The following is a 15829-nucleotide window of genomic DNA, read 5'->3' as shown; positions in this document are numbered from 1 at the left end:
GGAGAGCAAGGATACTCTTTGTACGTACGTGTTTTGGTCTATAAATAGAGATATATACTTAGAAACATATACTTTCATGCGATCTTTATTCACAACTTTAAAAAAAAAGAAAAAGAAAAAAATAACACGCTAAAGAAAACTAGGCGTTAAAGAAGACCCTTGGGAGAGAAGCATTTTCATCTAGTCTTTGATTCTTCCTTCAAGACTATATCACCATTTTCAGCATCCACCTTAATTTATTTCGGTAAAAGACCATCTTGCGCATCAACCGTGTCACTAAAAATCTCTTCTACGTCAAAAAACTCTTCATTCTTGTTTTCAAAGCATACCTGATACATATATAAGTATGTATTCAACGTCTTGTGTTTCCAAAATAACAGTAAATTCAGCGCGGAAAAAGAACAAAAAGGCCTACCTCTGCTTCAAAATTCTTTGGCATCTGATCTCTTGCATCCCACATAACATCAACTTCATCTAAACTCAATTTAAGCACATTATTTCGCACAAATGTCGTGTTAAACATTACTCTAAATATCATTTCCTCCCTAACATCGTCCAATTGTATACATTCAAGTACCACATCTCCTTGAACACGCTGATGAATATCGATTTTCACCAATTTACACTCGTCCTGCAATCACAAAGTCATAAGATTATATGAACTAATTACGTAAATGATCAGGATTTGTGACACTTTCAAACAACTGAAAAAATATAAAAATTAAATTTCATGACAATTGTGTAGCAAAAATTAAAAATTAACTTCCGTTAAATGGGTAGGAAAATGCGTAGAAAATGTGTAGCAATTTGTGACAGCCCTTTTCTGTCAGAAATGGGTAGGAAAATGCGTAGAAAATGCGTAAGAAACCAGTTTCCTACAAGTGGTTTTCCTACATATGCATTTTGTCACAAATTCGTAGAAAATCGCGAGTTGTGACGCATTTCTTACGGAAAATGGTGTCAGAAATTTTAATTTTTCTAGTAGTGCCATCTGATTCTGATTAGCTATATAATGAAGAAATATCTCTTAACTGACTGGTAGAGAAACTTACTGGTTGATAGTAGTGGGCTTGTTCTTCGGTTTTGGGGGATGTAAACAAAAGCGTAGAGCCCATATTGGTTGTTGATGAAGATGAATCTTGACCATAGATTCGAATTACAGGTCTACAACCCTTTTCACCAAACAAAGGAAGAAATCTAAGTATGATACAATCCAAATCTAACAATGTGTCTGATGACGGCCAATCAGAACCCAAATTTCTCCCGGATATGTACTGAAGATACCTCAGTTGAGAAGGTTGCGAATTAAAAGGTGTTAAAAGACGAAGAAGCTCTCTAGGAACAAATTTATAGAATATTTCAAGAGTCTTTTGTTCGCCACTATATTGTTTTCTAAATAAAACCAGAGCTGCAAGCATAAATGCAAGCACAGGCCACCCGCCCCTTTCACAGTGCAATAGAAGCGCGTTTTGTTGACCCTCTACCGAGAGCCAGCTTTCACTACGTCTCAAAAAGTGATGAATCACTTGTAGTGGTAAGATTGGGCACCCTTCATATTGCTGAGGGTACTCCATTACCGTCATATCGTACTGGGATAATATGTCTGATATTTGGGTCCTTGTGTCACCTTCTTTAAAGTTAAAAACCATGAAAGATAAGCCGGAATAACGGGCTTGAAGATCTGCCACAGTGCTAGCCATGTAGACCTTGTACTCATCTTCTTTAAGTACTTTAGTTGAGATGCAGCAATTGAAAACTGCAAATGATTTTCAACGAGTTTATTCACAGTAATCTCAATAAAATCATTAAATAACACTAGCCTGTGAAAACAAGGCAACAGATATAAACAAACTCCGTGAGGTTAACATAGCTTTATTGATTAAATGGGGATGGCGATACAAGAAGGAGACGAACAACTTATGGAGGAAAGTCATCGACGCTTTTCACTCTAGTAGGGTGGGGTGGGAGTGTATCCCGTTCAAGAAAACTTTGAGTGGCACTTGGAATAACATCGCCAAGGTATGCATCTCTACTAAAGTCGGTGGGCGTCACATAAAAAATTATTTAAAAGGAGGTTTAGGAAATGGCAAGGAGATACGCTTTTGGCTTGACCCGTGGATCACTAACGAGCCTTTAAAGGAGAGATTTCCTGAATTATTTGGGTTAGAGATAAACAAAAAATGTATGGTGGTTGACCGGGTTTCCAGTGTTGATGGAGTCTCCGAATTGAAGTGGGAATGGAGATCTTCGATTACTGATTCGGGTTTGTTGAACAGTCTTCAGCAGCTAACGCGGCTGCTGGATAATGTCCAGCTCGTGGATGGGGTTGACAAATGGATGTGGTCGGCTGGCTCAGATGGGGAATTCACTGTTAAAGCTGTAAAAAAAATGTTATATTCAGATTATGAGGCTGTTAACAGCTTTGTGCTGGATTGGTGCCGTTGGACGCCGGCAAAATGCAACATTCATGCGTGGCGTATGGAGATGGATAGGATTCCGACAAGAGATGCGTTAAGGAAAATGAACATCTACATAGAAGATTCTTTGTGTCCTTTATGCAGGTCCGAGGATGAGAACACAGAGCATCTTTTTACTTCTTGTTTCATCGCATCGACGGTTTGGAACGGTATCAGTTCGTGGTGTAAAATTCCTAATATTTTTGCTTTCTTGACCAGAGATCTTCTTGACTACCATTCGGTTTTAAGAGGTTCAGAAAGGAAGAAAGAGGCAGTGCAAGGTATCATCATTAATTCATTATCACTTGTTGGTGTCTTTGGCGCGCTAGGAATAATGCTTTGTTCTCTAACTCGCCGATCATGATCGAAAGTATTTTAAGTGAGGTTAAAGCTTTAGGTTTTTTATGGTTTTCGAATAGATCGAAGCACAAAGGTATTGAGTGGAAAGATTGGTGCTCTTTTGTAAATATGTAATTTTGTTGTAGTTCCGGTTGGGCCGGCCTGTTTGGGGTCGGTTGCGTTTGTTAATGAAGTTTTTCAAAAAAAAAAAAAAAACCTAACAGAAAATACAATAGGGTCTCAGATTACTATATAAAAAAAAACTTTCAAGCATTTCCCATTTGAAGGTAAACATTTTGTGTTAATAATTAGGAGATACGTACGGTAAACTTTCTCAGACATCTCAATGAGTCCATCCGGTGGCCTCATGGAAACTAAGCGTTTGAACAGCGCCATCAATGTCTTGGAACCAAAATTGTTGAAGATATAATCCCTAGATCGATCTCCATTCTGGCGATTTCCATTTCCAATTAACACCTGCTAAACTTTAATTGACGAATTCGATCCCCGGTTCAAGATTTGTGATATATAAAAGTTAGGTGATAACGGAGGAAAGATTAATGAGTAAACTTCCATTTTGCTCCCTGTGGGTTGGCCACTTTAACGGTTTTGCCCCAAACATTTAAAAACGGACATTTTACTCCCTGATCTATGAAGCTTATCTCTATTTCACTTCCCGCCCCTAACGTCATCCAATTCAACTGTTAAATCCTGGTCACATGCCCCTCTCATGAGGGACATTTTAGTCTTTTCCTACTAAAACTTTTTAGAGTAAATTACACAGATTGTCCTTTAATTATACCCTAAATTGCAGTCCTTGCCCTTTCCCTTTAATTTGTGCAGGCCATGTCCTTTAAATAACAAATTTGCACACTCCTTGTCCTTTGCTCCAAACCCCATCCAACAACCCAGTTAAATGCACCCATGTGCCTCTCACATAATGGGTAAAATTGTAATTTACCCTCCACCTACCTTTTAAAACCTCTGGAGTCTTTCTTCCTCCCTGCAACCTAACATACACACATAAATAGATAATCAGAACTTCATCTTTTCCATTTGAAGCACAAAATCGGCCATCACCCACCTCCACTCGATCTATCCTTCCTATTTCTCTTCTCTTCGTATGACCGGCAATACCCAGGCCAGCCGCTGGCGCCGGTAGCCCGATCGGCTTCACACACACCCAACCCTCACCTCTTACACCCCCCTCACACCCACACCGGACTGGATATGACGGAGATAGAGAGATCGAAGAGAGAGAGAGGCTTGTAGAGAGAGAAACAGCGAGAGAGAGAGCGATTGGGATGGAGAAGTAGTGCCGGTCACCCCTTTATGGTGGTGCGGCGATGTGCAGAGGACGGAGTCGTCGCTCCGGTGACCAGAAACGCCGCTACGACGGCGGCTTGTAGAGAGAGAAACAGCGAGAGAGAGAGCGATTGGGATGGAGAAGTAGTGCCGGTCACCCCTTTATGGTGGTGCGGCGATGTGCAGAGGACGGAGTCGTCGCTCCGGTGACCAGAAACGCCGCTACGACGGCGGTGGAGCTTTTCACCGACAGATTTTCCGGTAAATCCCCTCACCTCTCGTTCCTTTTTTTCTCTATTTTGCTGATAAGCGAGTATGTGGTAATAATAGATGCTGTTGATGATGATGATGGAGGCTGATGGTGGTGATGACGGCGGCTGCGTCGCGGCCATCTGCGGTGGTGGACGCTGGTGGCAGTGGTGGTGGTTGTTTACAGCTCGGGTTCGGGTATAGGGCTCCAGATTCGTTAGTTCAGATTCGGGTGATGTTTAAGCGGAGGATAAATTACAATTTTACCCATCATGTGAGAGGCACATGGGTGCATTTAACTGGGTTGTTGGATGGGGTTTGGAGCAAAGGACAAGGAGTGTGCAAATTTGTTATTTAAAGGACATGGCTTGCACAAATTAAAGGGAAAGGGCAGAGACTGCAATTTAGGGTATAATTAAAGGACAATCTGTGTAATTTACTCAACTTTTTAATTTCCATTTTTAATTTTCACACTCTCTCTCTACACCATTCCCTGCATCTCTTTATATACTTATATACTGTAACACCACCCCCAACCCACCTAACAACCACCACCACCCCCAACCCACCTAACAACCACCACCACCCCCTTTCCACCATCTCCACGCGACAACTACCACCACCACCCTGGAGCGGATCAATACACAGCCAAGATTGGTGATTTGGGGTTGGCAAAGAGGGTAAAACAGAATAAAAAGGGGAAGTTAATTGTACCTTATTGGAGGGGCACACCGATGTAATTTTCGCCTGAAGTCGTGATTGATGGTGTGCAAGAAGCTCCGTCTGATATTTGGGCGGTTGGGGTGTATTATGCTTGAAATCTTAACTATGAACCCACCTTGGGGTCTGAAAGGAGATATGAATAGTGACGAGATTATTGCTTGAATTGGGGAGCTTAATGAGTCTCCGGTGATTGTAAGCACGTTGTCGAGATTATTACTCGTTAATCATTCCTGTTATTCTGTAGAAGAAGAAACAGGTGCCAATGCCCCATTGAATGAAGTACACCAATACCCTATTACTTTCACTGTTGTGTAAGAGAATTTATATATAGTTTTGTGAGATTTGAAGTTACATTAATACCTATGTTCTGCAGTCATGATCAAGGTACACAGTACACTATATATTTTGTGAAATTTGATTCATTCTTTGTGTTACTGTTGTTGAAGTATAATAGAGAATTACATTAGGATTTGAGAATTTGGATGATAAAGGTGTGGGGAATGGTGTCCAGAGAGATATGCAGGGGAATGGTCTTGAAAGAGAAAGTGTGTGACAATTAAAAAGGGAAATTAAAAAGTTTGAGTGGGAAAAGACTAAAATGCCCCTTATGTGAGAGGCATGTGACTAGGATTTAACAGTTGAATTGGATGGCGTTAGGCGTGGGGAGTGAAATAGAGATAAGCTTTATAGATCAGGGAGTAAAATGTCTGTTTTTAAAGGTTTGGGGCAAAACCGTTCAACTGACCAAACCACAGGGAGCAAAATGGAAGTTTACTCAAGATTAATTCAATGGAGACATGGTTTCCCATTAACAGATGGTAACGGAGGGAAAGAGATGAAATGGGTGATTGTTTAAAAATCATGTTTCTAGACCCGATCCATTTTCATCCCCGGTCGTTTCTCTACATCTCACTCTTTTCATACCTCACTTGGATAAAATACAATCAAACAAACTATAACTGGTTTAATGTGCCCAGTGAAGTCCTTAAAACTATACGGTATGGGGCGTGGTTTCTGGCGTGGAGACCTCAACCACAACACTACACCACCTCGTTGTTGGCGTGCAGGGAAGGACGGCATGTTTTCCATCGGCATCGGCGTGGAGGTTGGGTGATATGTGATGTGAAGGTTTCTCATTGGGTGGTTGGGTTTTTATTGGTTTTCTTTGTTTTTTAAATTTAAAATATTATAAAAAATGTATGCCATGTGTGACACAAAGCCCCATCTCACCACGTGTTTTTTTGGTATGATGCCACTTTTCTGAGACGTGCTTACGTGTCATGCACGTGTCGAATAACACCCTATTTTCAAGCTCATTCACACCGTATGGTCTAAAGAGGTCGATCCGAATCCGTCCTTAGCTGACACATGGTGACCCGCTCTCAAGTCTCAAGGACCCCGTGCCATCTAATGGTTAGTTCGATGGAAATGGAAACTTCAAAATGATTTACGACACGCCAAGTGTTTCCTCGATAATTATTAATTTATTGAAATGGAAATACATGTTTACGAAATAAATAATTAAAAAAAAAAGTTTTCAATTTCCTTAATTTATGTTTAATTTGGTAATTAGTTACAAAAGATAAAGGATAAGGAAGTTAATTTATTTCAAAACCTAATCCCTATATATCCCAATACAATTAAACTGCTTTGTCATTTTATTACTGTGGGGTATGGGGCGGGGGTTTGGGCGTGGGTGGGCTGAAAACGCCCAAGCCACCACCCTGGGTGGGCATGGGTTTGGGCGTGGCCCCTTTTTCGTGGGTTTGAAGCCGGGCGTGGGGCGGTCTGGCCAAGCTGACATGGCGGGCTCTAATTGGACAAACCAAAGAAGCCGTTGGGCTAGTCGTTGATTTAACTATCAATGGCTCAGATCTAGCGAAGCCCACCAAACCCACGCCCCCAACCCCCGCCCCACCATACCTTGTTTAAATGTGGGTCGCCCCATGTCTGCCACCCCAAGCCACGTGTCAACAAATGCCCCAACCCAAGCCCAACCCCCGCCCCACCATACCCCGCAGTCTAACCGTTCAAACTTTTTTTCTCCTTGTTGAATATTTCAATCTTAGACCGAGGGATATGGGGCTCGTCCCCGGTCTGGCGCCATCAAGGTGGGTCGTCCCACACCAGCCCCTTGTGGCCCGTCGCGTCTTCATCGGCTTCTCCCCGACGGTGGAGACGAGCCAAATGTATGGTGGGCCCCTTCAATAATGCCGTTAGAACGGCTACTTAAAAAAAAAACTAAATTCATTAATTTAAATCCTATATAAATACCCACATCATTTAACCATTTTTATACAAAAAAATCACCCACTTTCTCCAAACATCTCTATTTACACACCATGTGTATACAAGTTTTGCAAATTTGTGGTGAGGCTCTACAGCCAAAAATATTTGCGAAAACCAAATTACAATTACGTCCAAAATTTGTATCAACACCACCAAGCAAGGCACGGTTTTCCAGGCATGCTCGGGAGCATTGATTGCATGCATTGGCCATGGCGGAATTGTCCTACCACTTGGCGAGGAATGTATACGCGAGGCGATCAGGGACATCCAACAATAATTCTAGAAGCTGTTGCGTCTCAAGACCTAGGGATTTGGCATGCTTTCTTTGGGATCCCTGGTTCGAATAACGACATCAACGTTCTACAAAATTCTGAGGTTTTTGACGATGTTATAAAAGGGATCGGTTATTGTACAAATAAAGTTAACGTACTAAATGTACAAACTGAAGGAAAAGAGAAAAACACGCGGTGACATTTTTGTAATTATCTGCTTGTAGGGTAATTATCAAAATTACTCTACAAATGATACTGTAGAGTACTTTTGATCTTTTGTAGAGTAATTTTGTAAAATGTTCTTGTATAGTAATTTTGATCTTTTGTAGAGTAATTTTGTAAAATGTTCTTGTAGAGTAATTTACAATATTACTCTACAAGATCAAAATTACTCTACAAGATCAGTTTACAAAATTACTCTACAAGATCAAAATTACTCTACAGGATCATTTGTAGAGTAATTTTGATCTTTGGTAGAATAATTTTGTAAAATGTTCTTGTATAGTAATTTTGATCTTTTGTAGAGTAATTTTGTAAAATGTTTTTGTAGAGTAATTTACAAAATTACTTTACAAAATCAAAATCACTCTTCAGTATCAGTTTACAAAATTACTCTATAAGATTAAAATTACTCTACAAATCATTTGTAAAGTAATTTTGAATTGTATGTTGTTTGATAAAGTTACAGGGTAATTTTGATTCACTTGTAAAGTAATTTTGATGCAGAGTAATTTTGATACATTTGTAGAGTAATTTTGATAATTACCAGGGGCGAACCTAGTGTTAAATGAGGCGTAGCCCGGGCTACGGCTCAACTTTTAACCGTTAGTGTAAAAAAAAAATTTCCCGATTTTTATACTAAGGATACCCCTCAACAACTACTAGGACACCCCTCAAAAAAAAATTATAAACTGATATTAAACCCAAGTAATTCTGTTTTATATTGGCCCAAAAAACCAAATAATAGCCCAATGTTAGTTAGCCCAAATAACCAAAATAATAAGATAATAACCCATTAGTGTTATGGTGCGGCAGAGATTGAATGCAAGGGATATCAAAGGTCGACGAACTATCGAACAAAATCACTCAATCAGACGAACAAGAATCACAGAACAGGTCCAACCGGAAGTTTTTCTTCAGTTCGAACTTCGGAGAATCGGAGGTTTGTGGCTGTGCTGCGGGCGTGCGGGCGGTGCGGCATTCACAGAATCGTAGAAACGGCAGAAGGTTTGATTCATTTGAAACTTTGACAGTTGTTTTCACTTATTGATATTATATTATTAATATTATTACTTATTGTTTTACTTATTGTTTGATTGTTGTTTGATATTATATTAGTATTACTTATTAGTTAGTTTAATTGAATAATTGTTGTTGTTACTTATTGACTATTGTTATTTGTTAATGGTCGTTGATTAGTTGTTAGTTTGATACTTTGATTGTTAATTGATTGTTTGATTCTTTGAATTCTTTGAAGTTATGACGAAACCAAAATCCAAAAAACAAGCTTTAATTGGGAACTTTCAAAAGAAAATACGAAGAAATTAATGATGATGATACAACTAGTTTGATAAAAAAATATGTCGGGTTTAAATCCTTCTAACGGTTTTTCTAAGTTTGACCCATCGAAGATATTGGCGTTTGCTAAGATGTATCCGGATGATTTTACTACACAAGAAATAGGGAGTCTTTTGGGTGATATTAAGTCTTTTCGTCACACAATAAGCGATGATGATAACTTTCAAGACTTGAATGGAATAAGTGATCTTGCGCGTGTTATGGTTGAAACGGGAACGCATAGTTCTTGTCCTACAGTTTATCGGGTTGTTAAGCTAGCTTTGCTTTTACCGGTGGCAACCGCAACCGTTGAAAGATGTTTTTCGAAATTGAAGCTTGTGAAGACGGATTTACGCAATCGAATCGGTCCGGAATTCTTGAACAATGCTATGGTTTGTGCGGTCGAAAAGGATTTTTTAAGTGAAGTAAAAGACGACGATGTGATGGATCGATTTCAAGCTATGAAAAAAAAAGAAGGGGACAAATCTATTAGGTATTGTTTTTTACTTTATTTATGTATTATTGTTTTTTTAATATTGTATGATTGCACGGTAAAAAAAAAAAATTTTAGGATACCCCTGAATTAATATTCTAGTTCCGCCACTGATAATTACCCTACAAGATCAAAATTACTCTACAAGAACATTTTACAAAATTACTCTACAAAAGATCAAAATTACTCTACAGGATTATTTGTAGCGTAATTTTGATAGTTACTGATAATTACGAAAATGAGACCGCATGTTTTTGTTTTTTCCTTTAGTTCGTATGTTTTGTAAGTTAACTTTATTTGTATTTGATCTTTTGTGTTTTTTTTAATGGTATTTATTTGCTTACAATCCTAAGCGAAGTCATGCAATTGGTTTTCTTTCCTTGCATTATTTCAATATTTAACCATAATAAATTTAATGACTATTACAGTTTTTTTCCAACGTATTACATCATCATCATCAGTAAATAGAAAACTTGGATCGACATGGTAATATTTAATTAATATGCTTAGCCGTGGTATATCTAGAGTTATGATCCGATACAAACCATACTAACTATAAAAATTTTAATAACATATCTGGACGATGTAAATTTTTAATCAATGGATGTTATTGATTACACATAAACCCATATTATTATTAAACACTATAAATAAGCAAGATGTTAGTGCATATAGATGTTGTAAGTTGGGCTTTGGGAGTTTTTCAAAAAAAATAGAAAATTTCCTTTTTAACCCTAAAGTTTTAATCTTTCACAATTTACCTTAAAATTTTAATCTTTGACAATTTAAGTTTAAAACTTTTAATCTTTCTTTCCTTTTTAACCCTAAAGTTTTAATCTTTGACAATTTAATTTTAAAGTTTTAATCTTTAGTAATTTAACCCCTTTGATTAATTTGATTTTTTACTTCTAATTCAAACGTTTTCATCTTTTGCGATTTAACCACTTTGATTTTTTTTACTTATGTGTTGTAATCTTGGCTTTGGGGGGTTTTTCAAAGAAAAAATGGTTATGCATATGGTTGTTGTAACCTTGGCTTTGGGGCTTTTTCAAAAAAAAAACTGATTTTTTTACTTTTCACCAAAAAGTATTTTATAAATTACTTTGAACCCAAAACTATTTGTTTTTTTTTTACTTTTAACACAAAACTTTTTATTTTTTGCAATCTATCCTCACAACTTTTTTAGTTTCAACTTTGGTCCTTTATAGTTTTCATTTTCCGCAAATTTTTCGCTTTATGCTTCGTTCTAAATTGGACTTAAAACATCGCAACGTGCGTCTATGGTTTAGCGTTTTTCACGTTTTGTTCTAAACTTTGCGAGTTAACACTACGCAACGTACGTGTATGGATGAACGTTTTTACATCGTCTGTTTTTTTTCCCATTTGACAGATTCAACATAATGTGTGCGTCCTAAATCGACTTAGTTATAACTAAAGAATCCCCGTGTAACACCCCAAAAATCTCAGAATGGATTATTTGAATGTTTAAGTGTTTTAAAAGATTAGTTAAGTTTTAAATAAATGAAAGAAGTTCAAAAAGTTAGAAAAATTATACAAGAATGACAACTTAAAGAATACAAGGGCTGATTATGTAAATGTTGAAACTAAACAAGGAATAAAAAAAAAAAAAAAGAAAGTGCAGTGTGTGTTGGTGGGGTGTGCGACGCAGGAAAGGGGAGGAGAGGGGAAAACCCTTCTTCTCCAAATCATCAAGAACTTATCAATTGGAGGCGTTTATGGATGAAATTCGTATGCATGTGATCGATTTCTCAATCATCTAAGGGTTTCCAACATGGGGGTAAGTTAGATTTTATGATTTGATGCTAATTGATGGAATGGGTTTTGATCAATCCACGAAATTTAATGAAATTAAGCATGAATATATGTTAGAATTATCATATGGAATGTAAACTATACAAGATTTGATGTTAATTGATGTTTGAAGATGAAACCCACTTGGGTTAGTAAAAGTGGCGACATGGGTATGTCACCCATGTCCAATCTTTGTTTAAATTCTTGATATATTAGGTTGTATGTGGTTAATCTTTGTTAGTTATGTTGAATTTGGTATGAAACTGAATTAATATTTTGTATGTTGGATGATTAAAAACAAGAACTAGGAAGAAAAAGTATGAGGAATACTTGTACGTTATGTTTGGAAGGTAGTTCGCACACCAAGTGTTTGATGAAATGCCTAGTATAGGTTAGTATGTGTTATCACTTGTATGGAATGTTAATTAAATAGTAATGAAGGTGATCATGTATTATAAGTAGGAAAAGTGCTTAGTTATGATGTTGTGTACAAAATGACATGCTACGTGTATCGAGTAACAAAGCTGATTAGAATTAAAATTTGTTGCGCAACAGTTTTGCAAAAATCATATAAAATCATAGGAAGGACCTGTGAGGTCGAGCCTTATATGCTCAGAAAGATATTTAAACATACTACGTTTTGTGTTTGAACATGTTTGTTGAATTCGGATGTTAAACAGGCCAAAACAGTGCCCAAAGTCGGCAATACTGTTTTGACAGCAAGCTGTTTGGAAGCATTTCAGCTTCTGTGCTAATTTTGTAAAAATCATGTAAAATCATAGGAATGTCCGATTGTTACGATCTTTATATGCTTAGAAAGATCTCTGAGTGTAGATCATTTCATATTTGAACATGAAGAACTGAATCAGAAGATAAATGGGTTAAAATGTGTCGTGAACAGCTGCTGCGCAGAAAGTTGCTGCACAAATTTTAGTATAAATATTCAGTAAAAATAGTTGTATTGTTATGCACACTTGTATGAATCATGAACTAGTGATTTTAATAAATTATTAGTAAGTTATTTGATTGTTTTAAGTGTCTAAAACACTTACCAACTAGTTTATGCATATAATTGCACCAACGGGTCGAAACGGGTTGTTGATAGAAAATAGTAGAATGGATGTGTAAAAACCAAGGTGTTAAGAAATGGTATGAAATGTTTAACATATGAAGCAAGTTGCCTAACTTAGAAAATGTTATCATTCTAAGTATGGAATTTTGAAAGAATAACGAACATGAGGTAAATACATAATTATGCATGCTAGAAGCTCATGTATGACTTTTGTGATGATGGAATGATAAATTGTTAAATTGATTAGCATTGTAGTATTATGATACATGTTGAACTCGTTAAGCGATTGACACGTGAATAGAAGTGTGATTAGTGATGCGTATGATTATGTATACTAACTATTGAATGGATGTAATGGAATGAGATAATAGGAACGTGTCAAGGAGAGGTCAAGCATAGGAGGATAACGGGTCAAGATAAGGCAAGGTGACAAATACACTTATTGGAGTACTCGAGGTAAGTGAATTTCGATTCACTTTTTAGTAGGTTTAATAGATTTTAATACTTATGTTTATGAAACATCATGAAAGAACATGTAATAATCAGAAGTACAAAGCTAATAATGCCTCATTATTGAAGAAGGTTATTATTTAAGCCGAAAGTAAATTGGTGGGCTTAAACGGGTCGAATTTTATGTGCATGTGTTGCGTAATGTAATGAAATTCGTTATGGTTAAGACCTTGGGTAAGAATTTTTAGTCATTTATGTAAGGGGAACATTTTCCGGACCATTAGGAACAAGTTTTATATGATTCGGTTGTGTATGGGTCAAGATATGGTAGTTTTAATGTTTAAAATGGAAGTTGAGCTGGGCACTACCGTAGCTTACGGTAGCCACCGTAAGTTACGGTGGGTTCTGAAGTCTTTCTGGCCACCGTAAGGCAGTAGCACTTCACCGTAAGGGTTTATGGCCACCGTAAGCTACGGTAGCCACCGTAGCTTACGGTGGAGCTGTCGCGCCCCGCGTAATAGTAAGCTATGGCTTACGCGGTCCGCGAGGGACCGTGCTGTTGGCTTTTTGCTGAAATTGTGATGTTTTGAGTATGGGACTTGTCTAAAAATGATTTTTCTAAGGCCACATACGTTATGTTAAGGATGGTTTCGTATATCAATGATGTTAAAGGTTGTCGGTTAGTGAATGAACGGATTATTTCGTGTTAGTGTAGGAAATTTTATAAGTATATGTGTATAGGAATCCAAAAGGCACGTGGGTTGAATCATAGATTGTCTATACTATGTAAGGTTGTGAATGTGTCATTCCGGCATAAACCTACATGTAAGAAATGGTAAAAGAAGCTTGTGTATATATTCGTGATTAATTGATTGTGCGTAGGAAGGAACATTGGCATGTATGAAGGTACGCATGTATATATATATAAGTATATATATATATATGTATGTATGTATGATAATAAGTACGTAGGTGTGAATGTATGTGTGAATGAATGTTCAATGCTTAAGACATATGCATGAACGTTATCAAAGTGTTCGAGTATTTATGGTTACTAATGATGTGCGTTGAGTTGGAATGTAATGTAGGTATGGGATTGTTGGCTTCATGAAGAAATGGAGCTGGATTTGGATAAGAGTATTTAAGAAAGCGCTTGGACAATTCCACGATTACTTTATAGAATGCTCTACGAAATTCTATTATATAGTTTAATGTTGTATGGTATGTTAATGACTAATGGTTTGGTTGTACGTGGTGCCCACAGGTATCGCTTGGGTTTTCTCTACATTTATTGAAGTGAAGCGGACTTAGTTCGAGTTGAGAGCAAGGATTGTACGGGGTAGAATGGTCACATAGTGTAACTCATATAGGTTTTGAAGTATTAATGTCATAAAACGTTATAAATCCGTTTTAATGAATATATGGCATTTCGCATTTGAACCTTCATGTGTTTGATATGTCTATTAAAGAACGAAATTTTTTGGGCTCATGTTTTCCGTTGCGTCGAATTTAAGCTAATACGTATTAGGGTGTTACACCCCGCCGCATTGCGGCGGGTCGTAATTCTAGTTTATATCAATTAGTAGTTTTAAGGGTAGTTTAGTAATTATACTACTAACTATATATTAAATCAAAGAGTTAAATGCCAAAATGGTTCTTGAGGTTTGGTTACTTTTGCCACTTTAGTCCAAAATTGAAACATTTTAAATCTGGGTCCCTATGGTTTCAATTTTGTTGTCATTTTAATCCAAAATCCAAACTGGGTCTGATATTCCAGTTAACCACATGCCTTTTTATCGATTTCCTCTCTTTTAATAAATAACAAAATGGTCTATTAACATATTATTATAACATATTAAAAAAACAAAAAAAATCACAAAATCCCTTTATGAAACCCTAACTGTCCCTTCTTCAACCTCAGTCCCCACCGTCCTTTTTCAACCCTAGTCGAATAGTGCATACCATCGTTGTGTTAATCTTCAGTTCAATTGTAGGTGGCTAGGGTTGAGGAAAGACGGTGGGGGACTGAGGTTTAAGAAGGGATGGTTAGAGTTTCATAAAGGGATTTTATGATTTTTATTTATTTTTTTCATTTTTAATACGTTACAATAACACGTTAATAGACCATTTTACCCTTTATTAAAAGGGAGGAAAATGACAAAAAGACATGTGGTTAACTGAAAAATCAGACTCAGTTTGGATTTTGGATAAAAATGACAACAAAATTAAAATCACATGGACCCAAATTCAAAAGATTTCAGTTTTAGACTAAAGTGTCAAAAATGACCAAACCTTAGGGACATTTTGGCATTTAATTCTAAATAAAATGATTAAAACTACAATTTAGTTTATGTTGACTTTTTCCAGCTGGTTTCACCAATATTCTTAAAAATTAAATAACTTTTATATATTTTATTTTTATTTTTTTAAAATACACAATAAAATTAAGAATTTTCTTATCTTTTAATATGAGTATAATATTGTTATATGTATTTTTTTTTTCAAAAATGATATTTTTAAAAAGTATTAAAAATAGCACTTCAAAGCTGTTGTGCTGGTTTTGATTTTGTTGGTTATGTCAGTACTATACTAGTTTCAAACTTGTTTTGTGCTGATTTTGTGTGTGCTGATTTCGAACCTCAGTGTGACAGTTTCAGTAGTGTTTTTGCTAATTTCGAACATGTTTGTGTTAGTTTTGTTGGTTCTAATTAGCACATCGACACAATCAACTAAAATTATTGATTACATTTGTTTGCATAAATTGTAAACATGCATGTATAATCAGCACATCAACTTATAAAAAACAAATAGA

At 36.6% G+C, this 15829-nt stretch overlaps 1 protein-coding gene and 1 long non-coding RNA gene across 5 annotated transcripts; one reads left to right on the top strand and one right to left on the bottom strand.

Moving 5' to 3' along the window:
* Positions 1-44: 44 nt before the first annotated feature.
* LOC110917326 (formin-like protein 20) lies at positions 45-5388 on the bottom strand. 2 transcript variants are annotated; one of them, XM_022161902.2, is made up of 4 exons: positions 5064-5388; positions 1053-1756; positions 416-631; positions 45-329 (listed from the first exon to the last, which is right to left on the bottom strand). In XM_022161902.2, the coding sequence occupies exons 2-4, from the start codon at positions 1698-1700 to the stop codon at positions 237-239; spliced, it is 957 nt and encodes a 318-aa protein (XP_022017594.1). In that variant the 5' UTR covers positions 1701-1756; positions 5064-5388; the 3' UTR covers positions 45-236. The 2 variants fall into 2 exon arrangements, with proteins under 2 accessions (XP_022017594.1, XP_022017593.1); XM_022161901.2 differs by lacking the exon at positions 5064-5388 and adding an exon at positions 3119-3603.
* A 5935-nt stretch (positions 5389-11323) lies between these two features.
* LOC118488457 lies at positions 11324-14499 on the top strand. 3 transcript variants are annotated; one of them, XR_004884885.1, is made up of 3 exons: positions 11324-11481; positions 12939-14154; positions 14282-14499. It is a non-coding gene; the product is annotated as an uncharacterized LOC118488457 (long non-coding RNA). The 3 variants fall into 3 exon arrangements; XR_004884884.1 differs by lacking the exon at positions 11324-11481 and having other exon boundaries at positions 12866-13322; positions 13690-14154; XR_004884883.1 differs by lacking the exon at positions 11324-11481 and having other exon boundaries at positions 12866-14154.
* Positions 14500-15829: the final 1330 nt, after the last annotated feature.

Source organism: Helianthus annuus, chromosome 16 (genome assembly GCF_002127325.2).
Source record: "Helianthus annuus cultivar XRQ/B chromosome 16, HanXRQr2.0-SUNRISE, whole genome shotgun sequence".
NCBI lineage: Eukaryota > Viridiplantae > Streptophyta > Magnoliopsida > Asterales > Asteraceae > Helianthus > Helianthus annuus.
This window is presented reverse-complemented; position numbering and strand designations above follow the sequence as displayed.

Coding starts and splice junctions, on each gene's coding strand:
- LOC110917326 (XM_022161901.2), bottom strand. CDS start 3,191: ATGGCGCTGTTCAAACGCTTAGTTTCCATGAGGCCACCGGATGGACTC. Junction 1,757..3,118: donor GATGTCTGAGAAAGTTTACC/GTACGTATCTCC, acceptor AATCATTTGCAG/TTTTCAATTGCTGCATCTCA. Junction 632..1,052: donor AAGCCCACTACTATCAACCA/GTAAGTTTCTCT, acceptor TTGTGATTGCAG/GACGAGTGTAAATTGGTGAA.